The sequence below is a fragment of the Miscanthus floridulus genome, chromosome 13, assembly GCF_019320115.1.
Source record: "Miscanthus floridulus cultivar M001 chromosome 13, ASM1932011v1, whole genome shotgun sequence".
Classification (NCBI taxonomy): domain Eukaryota; kingdom Viridiplantae; phylum Streptophyta; class Magnoliopsida; order Poales; family Poaceae; genus Miscanthus; species Miscanthus floridulus.
In genome coordinates this window covers 5,040,021-5,051,892 of record NC_089592.1, presented here as the reverse complement: position 1 = coordinate 5,051,892, position 11,872 = coordinate 5,040,021, and the positions used below count along the sequence as shown (strand labels likewise).

The 11,872-nt window shown below is 47.0% G+C and overlaps 1 protein-coding gene across 1 annotated transcript in view; it reads right to left on the bottom strand.

The window, feature by feature from the left end:
- Nucleotides 1-1,282: 1,282 nt before the first annotated feature.
- The window catches only part of LOC136501518 (uncharacterized), a 30,633-nt gene continuing 20,043 nt past the window's right edge, over nucleotides 1,283-11,872 (bottom strand). Inside the window, exons 3-4 of the mRNA XM_066497045.1 lie at nucleotides 2,432-4,085; nucleotides 1,283-2,093 (exon numbers count right to left, since the gene is read on the bottom strand). Coding sequence (XP_066353142.1) covers nucleotides 1,503-2,093; nucleotides 2,432-4,085 — 2,245 coding nt within the window. The 3' untranslated portion in view covers nucleotides 1,283-1,502. The remainder of the gene's footprint in view (nucleotides 2,094-2,431; nucleotides 4,086-11,872) is intronic.

Below are 11,872 nucleotides of genomic sequence, written 5' to 3'. Positions count from 1 at the left end.
CTAGATAAAAAACGATTGCAACATACGTTCGGAAACAGATGAAACATTTTGAACAAACGCTTGAAACATGCTTCTGAAATACTTGCAACATATGTAACATCCCCTGATCTACTTTTGCAACATCCATAAGAAATAATTGCAACATATCTTTGAAACGACTGAAACACCAGAAACATACATTTACAACATAGGGTAGGGGAAGCCTAGGCCGGTCGATTCCAGCCATTGGGGTCGGAGCCGGCAGCGAGCGGTGGCACACGAGCACCCGCCACCAATGCCACCAGTACCGAGCTTGGCTCGGTGATGGTGGGGTATGGGGGGCGAGGAGCTGAGCGCCATGGCTGCTGGGGTAGGGGGAGCTCGGTCACTGGGGTGAGAGAGGGCGCCGCCGGGGGTGGGGAGGGCGCCGCCGGGGGTGGAGGAGAGCTACCCACTCCTTTGCAACACGGTCGCGTCACCTCCATGGATCTCGCCGGAGGTGAGTGGATCTCGCTCCCACTCCATGGATCTCGCCAGGGGTATGGGAGAGGGCCACCGGATCTGCGGGCGTTGGGGGTTCCCGATGGGGAAGGACGCCGGGCGTTGTTGCGTTGCGGCAGGGGATGAGGAGCACGGAAGGGGTAAGGGCGGGAGCGGAGCGATGCGTGCGGGAGTTGATTTTATTTTTTTAGGCAAGCAGTGCATGCGGCAGTGAGTGGAGCGAGGCGTCCGGCCTTCGGGACATCTTAATGGTAGCATTACCGTATTGAAAAGGAAGCGGAAAAAGAACTAGAAATACTCTGATACATGTTTCTCTATTATCTACACATGCCATTATTAAACAACTATCCTCCACAGCCCGTTAGGTAAAAGCTAATAAAAATACACATATACCGTATTTCTCTACTCATGCATGCCATTATTAGAGTAAGTCAGGCCAACCATCTCATGCACTTAAGTATTTAAAGTTGACTTAGAAAATATTCATAGTTGCAATTTATTTATTTATTTATTTTGTGTCAAACATAGTGGAAAAATGAAAAATATATAGCTCAACAAATGTTTAAAAATAAAGATAAAAAAAGCTTGTTAATCAGAAGAGTTTGAAGCGTTGCGAGGTATGGTTCCAGGATTGCCACCACACCCACAGGTTTGGGAACCAGCATGCACATCAATATTGTTCGCTTCGCTGAAAAGCCATGCTGAAAATACTGTTTGCTGATTTGTCGTGAGAGAAAACACTGTACCATGGCTGACACGTGAACTTTTAATACCAAAGTAATTATTCCAGGCACATACAGGAAAACGGTAGCACAATTGTTCAGAGAACAGATACAATTAGTGTGAAAACAACACTCCAATATATATGTTCCATAAAAAATAGCGAGAAATGAAACAAAGCAAAGCACATACATACATTGATACATGTGACAACTAGAGATACACTAGTGTCCTGTGACGGAGCAAGGAATAGTGCAAAGGGTTTACCGGTCACAAGTTGCTGGCTACATCTCTGACCAAGTCTACTCAATTTTAGAAAAGAGGGGCTTGACGGTCTTCCTGAGCCCGAAATCAGTCCCAGTGAAGAGCATGCAGCTTTCAAGTTCAGACATGGTTTTCGAAGCTTCCGAAAGTGAACTCTTAAATCCCTTGTTTCTGAAGATTTCCACATACTGTTCGCACAGCATCACTGATTTAGCAATCTGACCGCAAAGCTTCACAATTCTCAGACAATCTGCTGTTGCATGACGGTTGTCGTCTATTACGGTCTTGAGCTTTTCCACAAATGCTTCACGTCGTTGCTCCTCACTTCCTGCATTGTTCTCATTCTGAACGGCAATCTGAATTGCACCATCCAAATCTGCGCTGTCCAGCTTATCACATATGACCTGTGCAAGGGACAAAAACGCTTCTTCCTCCTCTCTTTCTTGATCAGAAATTTCCTCTGTTTCTGTGTGGTCGCCGTCTGTAGAAATGCTTTGCCTTTCTTCATTATTTGTGGATACAGAATTTCCCTGGTTCTCCTCGTCTCCTAATGCAGCAGGATTGTTCTCGCCCAATGAAATTTTTCTTTCTTGCGATTTTGTTTTAATTGACATTATTTTTCCGAGGACCTGCAATGACAAAATTACTTATTAGTTCTCGCTGTTTTTCTTTTGTAATGGCTTCTTAGTGCATTAGCATTTTCTGGGTGCCAAGCCCAGAACAGTATTTTTTTTCTTGAAACGAAGTCTCCTGTAAAATGAATGGGAATGGAATTCAAATCAATGCGCACATGGTGCTTGTAATTAAATGAGAAGAGAAAAAAACTTTTATGTTAACAACTTAACATGCTTCAAAGTATACTTATTATTTTCAGAAAAATTAAAACGAAAGTGTTGTGCTACTGATGTATTTTGATTAGATTAATATATTTGCACACTAAAAATCTATAATATACTTGCACACTCACCTTTGGCAGTATTTCCTTCATAGTACTGTCCACATTACAGTGAGCATACAGGTTCGCCATTATCTCTGCTGCTATTGTTCTCCGTGTGATGTTGTATCCATCAAGTATTCCAGTGAGACAACCAATAATGCCGTCTTGTGTGGTCATGATGAGGGCAGAGTTACTTTTCCTGTTAGCTGACAGGGATACCAGTGTCCTCCCAGCCATGGCGGCACCATCTCCATTAGCAAGGAAGAAGAGCTGCAGCTGCTTTGTGACGAGCACCTCTTTTATTTCCTCGGTGAGGTTGATAGACAAATCCAGTGCCAGTTCTGTGAGGATCTCCATGGCTACCAGCTTCAGTTCTTGGTGATGAGCTTCATTGTTGCCCAGTTCAAGAATGCTCTTTAGGTTGCTCAGTGCCTGAACATTATTTGAGAAGATTTCATGGCTGCCGTCTGGAGCGCGGATGAGCTGGTACAGCACCTTGAGGCATCTGGTTACAATGTCAGCCCATGCCTTATTTTTGACAGCTTCAATTAAGGTCGCTGAGTAGACGGGTGCCGTGATCTTGGGAAGGAGGCCGGGTGTGCTGCATATGATCCTGCGGTTGTCGTCGTTGTTGGACGCCAGCCTCTCGAGGATGGTCAAGCCTTGCTGAACCAGCTGGTTGCTTCTACCTCCTTCCCTCTTGTTCCGATGACGGTGTTCTCTTATCGCCATTCTCTGCTGGTCCATCATCAGTTTCCTGCGCTCCAGCCAGTCTGGTCCTATGTCTTCGTCTTGCTGATGCAGGGGCGGGTCATCAGGGACAGGGTCTTGGAACAGGGAGGATATGCACCGCATGGCCCCAGGGTAATTGGATAGATCATCTATGTGGGCAGCAACATCGGCCACGATCGTCGCCGCGAGCTCTCTAATCTCCTTTTTATCTTCTAGGCTGCCGGTCACTGCATAGCATCTACCGCGGCAGAATTGAACACAGGCTTCATCTAGGCGGCAGCGGCGGCGGCGGCTGCTGCTGCTGCTTATCATAAGTGAATCTATCAGTCTCTGAATCCTGTGTCTCGAGGGAAGCAGCACCCGGCTCACATCTTCCCCCTTGTTAACGAAGGCACTGAGTAGCCTTGCACCATACAGGTAGTCCTCCTGGGATTCAGAATCCAGCAACACAGCGCCGTACTTGATCAAGTCCATGCCCTTGATGGATAGAGGATCCTTCCTGCATTTCGCGCTGATATCAGAAATGTACCTGCCGATGGCATCCTCGCCCCACTTCTCTGACAGTTGCTCCAGTGATTGGAGGCATCTGACCACATTTGCCTCGTAGATGTACATAGGTAGCACCAATACCAAGAACATGGCGCCTTGGAAAATAATAAGTGAATAGAATATGTTCAGTGTTGCCATCATGTCTGCCATGCTGTCAGTCCCATCCATGTGATAACCGTGATTCAGCTTCGCTATGCGCCATGACGAGATCCCTGCACAGGCCAATGGCCCGAGCACGTAGAACAGCCAGACGCACAAAAACAGGACCGTCAATGGCCATAGCAATACTATTAGTACTACTAGTAGTGCAGGAATACGAGCGATAAGGAAGTCCCCGGTACTGAATAGTATTATCCAAAATTCCACGAAATATTGTACATTGGCCTCCCAGTCCTGGAAAATCCTGCGGGCAACAAGCATGCATAGTCCGTCAGTGTCCTACCCATCTCATGTGCGCACCTCCCAAAGTCATTAGTGGAAGAGTTCATTACTTTAGTCATTGCAACTTCGCAATACATGCATGTCCCCCTTGTTCCTTTTCTCCCCCCCCCCCCCCCCCTCCTCTTTTTTTCTTTGTTAGCTACCGACACTACGTCAAAAACAGTGTGTAGCAATAGGGCTTTTTTTAGGGGTGGCTGGCATTGGAGCAGCCTCTACAGTGATATGCTCGGGCTCCAGTACAACAGCCGCTCCTACAAATGGCACAGTAAGGACAGCTGGTAATACGAGCCGCCCCTACAAATACGTCGATTTGTAGAGGCGGCTAGTATGTAGAGGCGGCTATTACCAGCCGCCCCTGCTGTGTCAATTGGTAGGGAAGGCTAAATCACCAGCCACCCCTACAAATGCCTGATGTATATATAGTAGCCATCTTCTTCCACCTCGGGTCACTGTCTCCAACCCGAGCAAAAAAGGTTGGGAGCCCTTGAGCTCCTCCAAAAAATTGCTCTACTAAGGGGGAGGTTTTGATCTCAAATACTTTGATGAAGAGGTTGTACTAGGTAAGAAAATGCTATTCCAAGTCTTTATTTAAAGTTTTAATGGTTGGTTAGTGATCGTAATTAGAGTTTTGCTTTTCTCTCTCTTCTATAGTGCTTGAGCTTTATATGAAGCAAATTAGACTCTAGTTTTGAAGCTATTAGTGTAAATTAGTTAGATAAATGAGATTACACCATTTATTAGTCGATCTTGCTTGATTTTAGTTGAGATTACACCCTATTTCATGTACATGTAGATTTAGATCTAGATCTAGGGTTTGTTTTTTATTTTAATTTTGTAAATTTATGTTTCATGAAATTGGAATAGGGTTTGCATGAAGGTAGTGGGTAAAATATTAATTGTTGTAAATGTTGTCTTTGAAATTATTTATTTTAATTAATAAATATATATTTTTAATTATTTATTGATAAATAGGCCATTAATTAATTACCCTTTACCATGGTGTGCGTTTGATATGCTTCATGTAATTTATTTTATATTTATATTTATATATATCTGAAGTATATAGAATTATTATCAAGTAATTAATTATTAATTTGATTCATTTACATATATATCTGAATTAGTAGTCTTTTAATGTATTTTCTTTGATTGTTGTGTTTTAAAAGATGGAATACAGGAAGTCTGGGATGTATGGTTCGTTAAGGTTCAAGGAAGGTTTCCGTGAAAAGGTGGACAAATTTATTGAAGCCGCAGAGAAGCATGCAGCGACGTTGACAGAGAATAAGGATACAATTATTTGTCCCTGCAAAGATTGCAAGAACCTTATGGCATGGACAGATGTGAGTATCATCAGAGAACATTTGATTGTGCGAGGATTTGTTGAGGACTGCACAGTGTGGATCCATCATGGTGAAACAACGGTTGTTGATAATGATGACGATGATGAAGACGACGACGTTGAAACCCTAGAATACCTGTCCCAATACTCAGAAGAGCTTGATGTACAAATGGATCCTGAGTTTGGCAATGAACAAGGTGGTGATGCTGGTGGTTGGGATGGTAATGACGAAGGTGGTGACAATAATGATGGGGGAGCACGTGTTGGTGATGAAGATGATTTTGATGATTTGGAGGAAATAATTCGGGTCCTTGGACCAGAGATTTTACTAAAGAGCCCGAAAGGTCTAGAAAATTTAGAAAGAGTTACAAAAGCATCGAAGAAGACTGTGTATGGTGTTGAAAAGGGCTGTCCGACACATTGAACATTGCTATGTTTTGTGCTTGAGCTACTCATCCTGAAGGCTAAGTACGGCTGGTCAGACTGTAGTTTCAATGATCTATTGCGTCTCCTATCATGGGTGCTACCACAATCAAACTCAGTTCCCGCCAACACATACCAAGCGAAGAAGGTCATAAGTCCATTGATAATGAGGGTTGAAAAAATCCATGCATTCTCCAACCATTGTATCTTTTTTTGTGGCAAAACGTTCAAGTCACTGGATAAATGTCCTCGGTGTGGGGCCAGCCGATACAAGAGCAATGACCTTTACAGTGGGGACAAAACCTCCACGGGGAAAAAGAGGAATAAGAAGGGTATGAAAAAAGGTGGTACAAGAATCTCAGCCCCCAGAGGACACTCCATTAGGCAACGATGCAAAGCAGAGAAGAATTCCTGCCTTGGTAATTTGGTACCTACCAGTGACCCACCGCTTGAGACGTATCTTCCTAAACCCTAAAGAAGCCGCACTCATGACATGGTGGGATGATGAGTGCAAGGTGGATGATGATAAGATTGCACACCCGGCTGATTGTAGCTAGTGGCAAAGGATCGATGAGAAGCACAAAGAATTCAGCGATGACCCAAGGAATGTACGGATTGGCTTGAGCACCGATGGAATGAATCCCTTCAATGAGAGGATGAGTGACCACAACACTTGGCCAGTGATCTTGACCATGTACAATATCCCAACGTGGTTGTGTCAGAAGAGAAAGTACCTTCTCCTCACTACTCTTATTTCTGGCCCTAAACAACCAGGCATTGATATAGACATGTTCCTCGAGCCTTTGATGCAAGAAATGGAGAGGCTATGGAGACATGGGGAGCCGATGTACGATGCATTCCAAAAGGAGGACTTCATATGTAGAGCAATAATATTTGTTACTACCAATGATTACCCTGCGCTGTTTGCTTTGTCTAGATAGATAAAAGGGAAGACGGGATGCTTAGTTTGCTTGGATGGTACTACATGGGTGTTCGTGGATGCATCCAAGAAGATAGTTTACCTAAGGAACTGGCGCTTCTTAAAGATAAGTCACAAGTACCGCAACAAATTGTTCTCTAGATTTTATGACAACACCCTAGGGATTGAACCCCCTCCGGAGAGACATCATAATGGAGAACATGTGTATAGAATGGTGAAAAACATATGTGTCGTCTATGAAAAGAAGAATCTGGATGGGACGAATAGAGATAGAAGCACACCTCCTGTCGAAGGCATACCTTTCAAGAAACAATCGATCTTCTTTCAGTATCTGCATTATTGGCCAGACTTGGAGGTCCCCTATGCCATTGATGCTATGCACATGTAGAAGAATGTCTTTGAGAGTCTCATTGCTACCTTGATGGACACATGCAAGTCAAAGGATGATCTGAAATCATGGAAAGACATGGTGTAGCTAAACATGATGCCACAGCTTCACCCGGTACCTGAGGCTAATGGAAAATATACTCTGCCCGTGGCGTGCTTCAACCTAACACTAGAAGAGAAGAGAGCTATATGCACTTTCCTGAGGGGGGTCAAAGTCCCAACTGGGTTTTCAGCGAATGTGAAGAAGCTAGTGTCGATGAAGGACTTGTCAATAACACACTGCAAGGCTCACGATTGTCATGTGATGCTGACAGTGTTTCTACCTATTGCAATCAGGGCTATAAAGCTAGAGTTCTTGAAAATGGCCATCACCCGCATGTGCTACTTCTTTTTGAAGATCTCACAGAAGACAATTGGCAAGAAAGAGCAGAGTGACCTACATGAATTTGTGGTGGAGACACAAAACCAACTAGAGACGTGTTTACCTCTTGCTTTTTTATATAATGCCACATCTCATGATTCACATGGTTCATCAGATACATGTGCTGGGCCCTTGCTACTTGCATGAAATGTGGTCCTACGAGCGGTTCGTGTCGGTTCTAAGCCGATACGTGCATAATCGAGCATACCCAGAGGGCTCCATGATAGAGGGTTACAGTACTAAAGAAGTTGTCGAGTGTTGTCAAGAGTACCTAAAAGTATAGAAAGGGATTGGTAAACCCGATTCTCATCACAAGGGTAGGCTAGCTAGGAAGGGCACCAGTGGTAGAAAAGTGTTCATCGACCATGATTATAAAGGAGTCGGGCGCATTATAGTGTCTTGCAGAGTACACAATTGATGCAACCGTACATTGATGAAAACTTGGCTATCATTATGGAGGAGAGAAATGGTTGTTCAGATGATTGGGTCATGAAACAACACAAGCAAGGTTGAAGGATCAAAACATACCGCCTGGAGAAACCATAGACTCTATTACCATTAGTAGGTTGGCGGAGGGGCCATCGAGACAAGTGACATCTTGGAAAGCTTATGACATCAATGGGTACACGTTCTATACCCACGCAAAGGATAGTAAATATGTGAACCAAAACAATGACGTTCGAATAGAAGCTCTCAATGGAGTGGGGTGAAAGATCCAATACTTTGGCATCATTGAAGAGATATGGAAACTTGACTATGGAAGGGATATAACGGTGGCCCAGTTTTGATGTCGCTGGATCAAATAACATCAACTAAACGAGATTGGATTGAGAGTCCTGGACCTTGAGAATCTAGGTGTTGGTGTTTCGAGTAAGCACCGGCTAGTAAATTTATATATTGCATCTCTGACCCGGATGGTGTGCTAAGAGGACACAAGGATTATACTGGTTCAGGCCAAATGTCCCTACATCCAGTTTTGAGCTGCTCGTGTTACTAGCACTGAGTTTGTAGTAGGGGGTTACAAACTGGCGAGAGAGGGAGATAGCTCCCAAGTCTCTGGTGTGATGCGGTGTGTTTGTTCGATGAATCGATCCCCTAAGTGGGATGCTTGGCTTTCCCTTTATAGGTCAAGGGGAAGTAGGGTTTTTACCACCAAATGGGGGAGGAAAAAGGAAAGAGAAATAAGGCTTCCGGAGGTGCGCCGTTCTCCGCTTCGTGCGGGTCCCGCTGACCCTGTAGATCGTGGTGGCAACGGTGTCGTACCGGGGGTCCTATTGGTCGCTGCAGCTTATGTGCGAGCGTCGTGCGTCATTCATGTCTTTCGTCCTATCCGAGTGGATGGAATGGTTAGAGGGTCCCCTAATAGAAAGCCATGCGGGGGGCTAGTGGTATAGTGCCAGTCAACTAACGCCAATTTGATTGATGTTGGATGGTGGTCTGGCAGGGAGTTGGAAGCACAGTGACCACGTGTCCGTCACTGTGGGCGATGTGAGTTCCCTAGAATGACATGTCGTGGGGACGAGTCATGCTGAGATGTGACCGCTCCCTGCATGATGCCAGAAGTTTGACCTTGAGTGGTACTCTCTGGCCCATAGTGGTTGGTGACGACGTGAGCTTCTGTTAGGAACTGTATTCGAGGGATCAGGCGAGGTAGAGCTAGCCCATAGGGTTTGGCCGAGGCAGAGCCTACCCTTGGGAGTCAGCTAAGGTGGAGCCTACCCCTAGGAGTTAGCCGAAGCGGAGCCAGCCCTCAGACATCGTGCGAGACGGAGTTGGTCCTCAGACATCAGCCAAGGTGCAGCCGACCCTCAGGGGTTGGCCAAGGTGGAGCCTACCCTCGGGAGTCAGCTGAGGTGGAGCCGACCCTAGGGGGTTCGGTGAGGTGGAGCCTGTGGCCTTAGTGTCCACTGAGGTGGAGCCAACCCTCGGGGGTCAGACGAGGTAGAGCCCCTAGCCTCAATGGTCAGACAAGGTGGTGCCTAGCAAGAGGTGTAGTCGTGCTCCTAACCGCTCGGATGAATCAACCGTTGATGATTATTATCTCCTCCTCTTTGGGTACCCTAGTATTGGTCCCTGACAGTAGCCCTCGAGCCCTCGGGCGATTCGGGTAGAATCACCTGGGGGTTTTTTCTACTTGCTAGTGGGGGCGAGCGAGCGCACCCGGTGGGTGTAGCCCCTGAGCCTACGGAGGAGTAGAATACTCCTTCGAAGGGTTTGTGTAAGGGAGGACCCTAAGGGCCCTGGCCTTCCTTTGTCGCCCATGGCATGTTCTGGGAATGGTGATTCCTTCTTACCAAGGTCAGATGCTTCGCGGGTAAGGCCGTGAGTTTTGGTGGTTCGTTAGCCAGATAGCTCGATTGGGGTCCAGGCATCCCATTCATGGGGATCAGGCTAAGGTTAGCCTAGATGAGGCCCAATCATGGGCTGAGATGTCCATGGCGCTCGTGCACCTGGGTACTGGCTGCTTGCGGGGCCCATCTCCCTCCATCCCCAATCGTAAGGGTGCTTGGCGTGGCTGTCAAACCTACTGATGAGCCAACCGTCGAACCCATGGGCTCGAATGGGCCATAAAGGCGTTTTTTGATCCGTATTCCTCTTACTCATAATGAGTCATGGCCCGCCCAGGGAGGTGAAACATCTAGCGCATCTTTTGAGGGAAAGGATAGGGATTGTGTGCGCATATCCCACGGCGTGACATTATAGCAGATCATGGTGGGTGCAGAGACCTAGGCAGAGGGTTGGTTTCCTCGTGTCCATCGCCCCTATAAAACAAGAGGGTTCACCCCTAGGGTTTCTTACCTTGCCTTTTAGCCTTTGCATCTACAACCTCCGCCGCTAATCGCCTAGGCTTCCTGCATTTGTGTCTTCAGCCATCGTCGAGCTCGTGTTCACTCGCTTCCATCTTCCAATGGATCTGTGGTGCCGCTCTGACATCATGTTCCAGCGTATGGAGGGCCTCATCTCTGTGCGTGGACCGTGGACGAGTGGCTACTACCTGGTGAGGAGGATGTGCCATTGCCGCTTGCTGGCTATGTGGTGTCGTTCACGCACTTCCATGAGCGAGGGTTCGCTACCCCTCCTCATGGATTTCTTGGGGAGTTGTTGTACTACTACAAGATTAAGCTACAGCACCTTAATCCCAATGGAATCCAGCACATGGCGGCATTCATCGCCCTGCATTAGGGATTCTTAGGGATTAGTCCCCACTTTGATCTGTGGCAGCACTTATTTGCCGTTACCCTCTAGAAGAAGAGGGAGAAGAAGCAGGAGTTGAATACATCGATGGGATGTGCCGGCATCCACCTTCAGAACAACCGAGTCAGCGAGTACCTGTCGATGTGGCTATCAACCTCCAACAAAGGGTGGCATTCGCATTGGTTCTATCTCAAGAACGACACTACTGCCACCCTGCCGGAGTTCTTCAGGTGCTTAATCGAAGAGGCCCTAGATTTGTGGAAGTGGGGTGTCCCAGAGAAGGACAAGAAGAAAATCTAGGACCACCTTGTCGCCATCCGTATCCTAAAGGAGAGGGGCCTAAAAGGGTCGGGCATCATTGGAGCCTACCATGCGAGGAGGGTGGCACCACTGATGAGGCGTACGCTTCCACTGTATGCAATGGTGCCTGAGGTGTCATTCGTTGAGATGGTGCTGGCCGAGGGAGTGCTCTCCCCCTCTGAAGTCACATAGCGCATCAAGGAGGCGATGGAGCCATCTCGGGATGATGCAGGCGTCCCTCTTGATTTTGTGTACCCGGTGCCAGGACACCCTTCGATGGGGCCGAAACTGGGCTAAATCATCTTTGTAAGTTTCCTTTCCTCATGCCTCCTCTTTAATTGATCTCTCGACCTCTTGAAACTAACATTGAGATGGGGGGACTAGCCGAGGGCCCTCATCCTTATGGATCTCCTAGCTCTACTGCCGAGGGATCCATCCATGAGGGCGGCGAATTGCGTCGAGGCCGAGCAGTAGAGGAAGGCGACGGAGGACGAGAGGAAGAAAAGGTAGCAGAAATTGCGAGCACGGGAGCGAGGGGAGGACACTAATAGTGACGATGACAATGATGAGGAGGACGATGATGAGGTTGTTAGCGACACCAAGTGTGATGACCTAGAGAGCGAGGATGTGCTGATAGGTATCTGCTCGTCCTTGCAGGGGTCAGGGCCCTTCCCATTCCATGTAGGGGAGGTCATGTTCGAGAGGCCGACGGAGATAGGCCGGATAATCAGCCTGCCCTAGGAG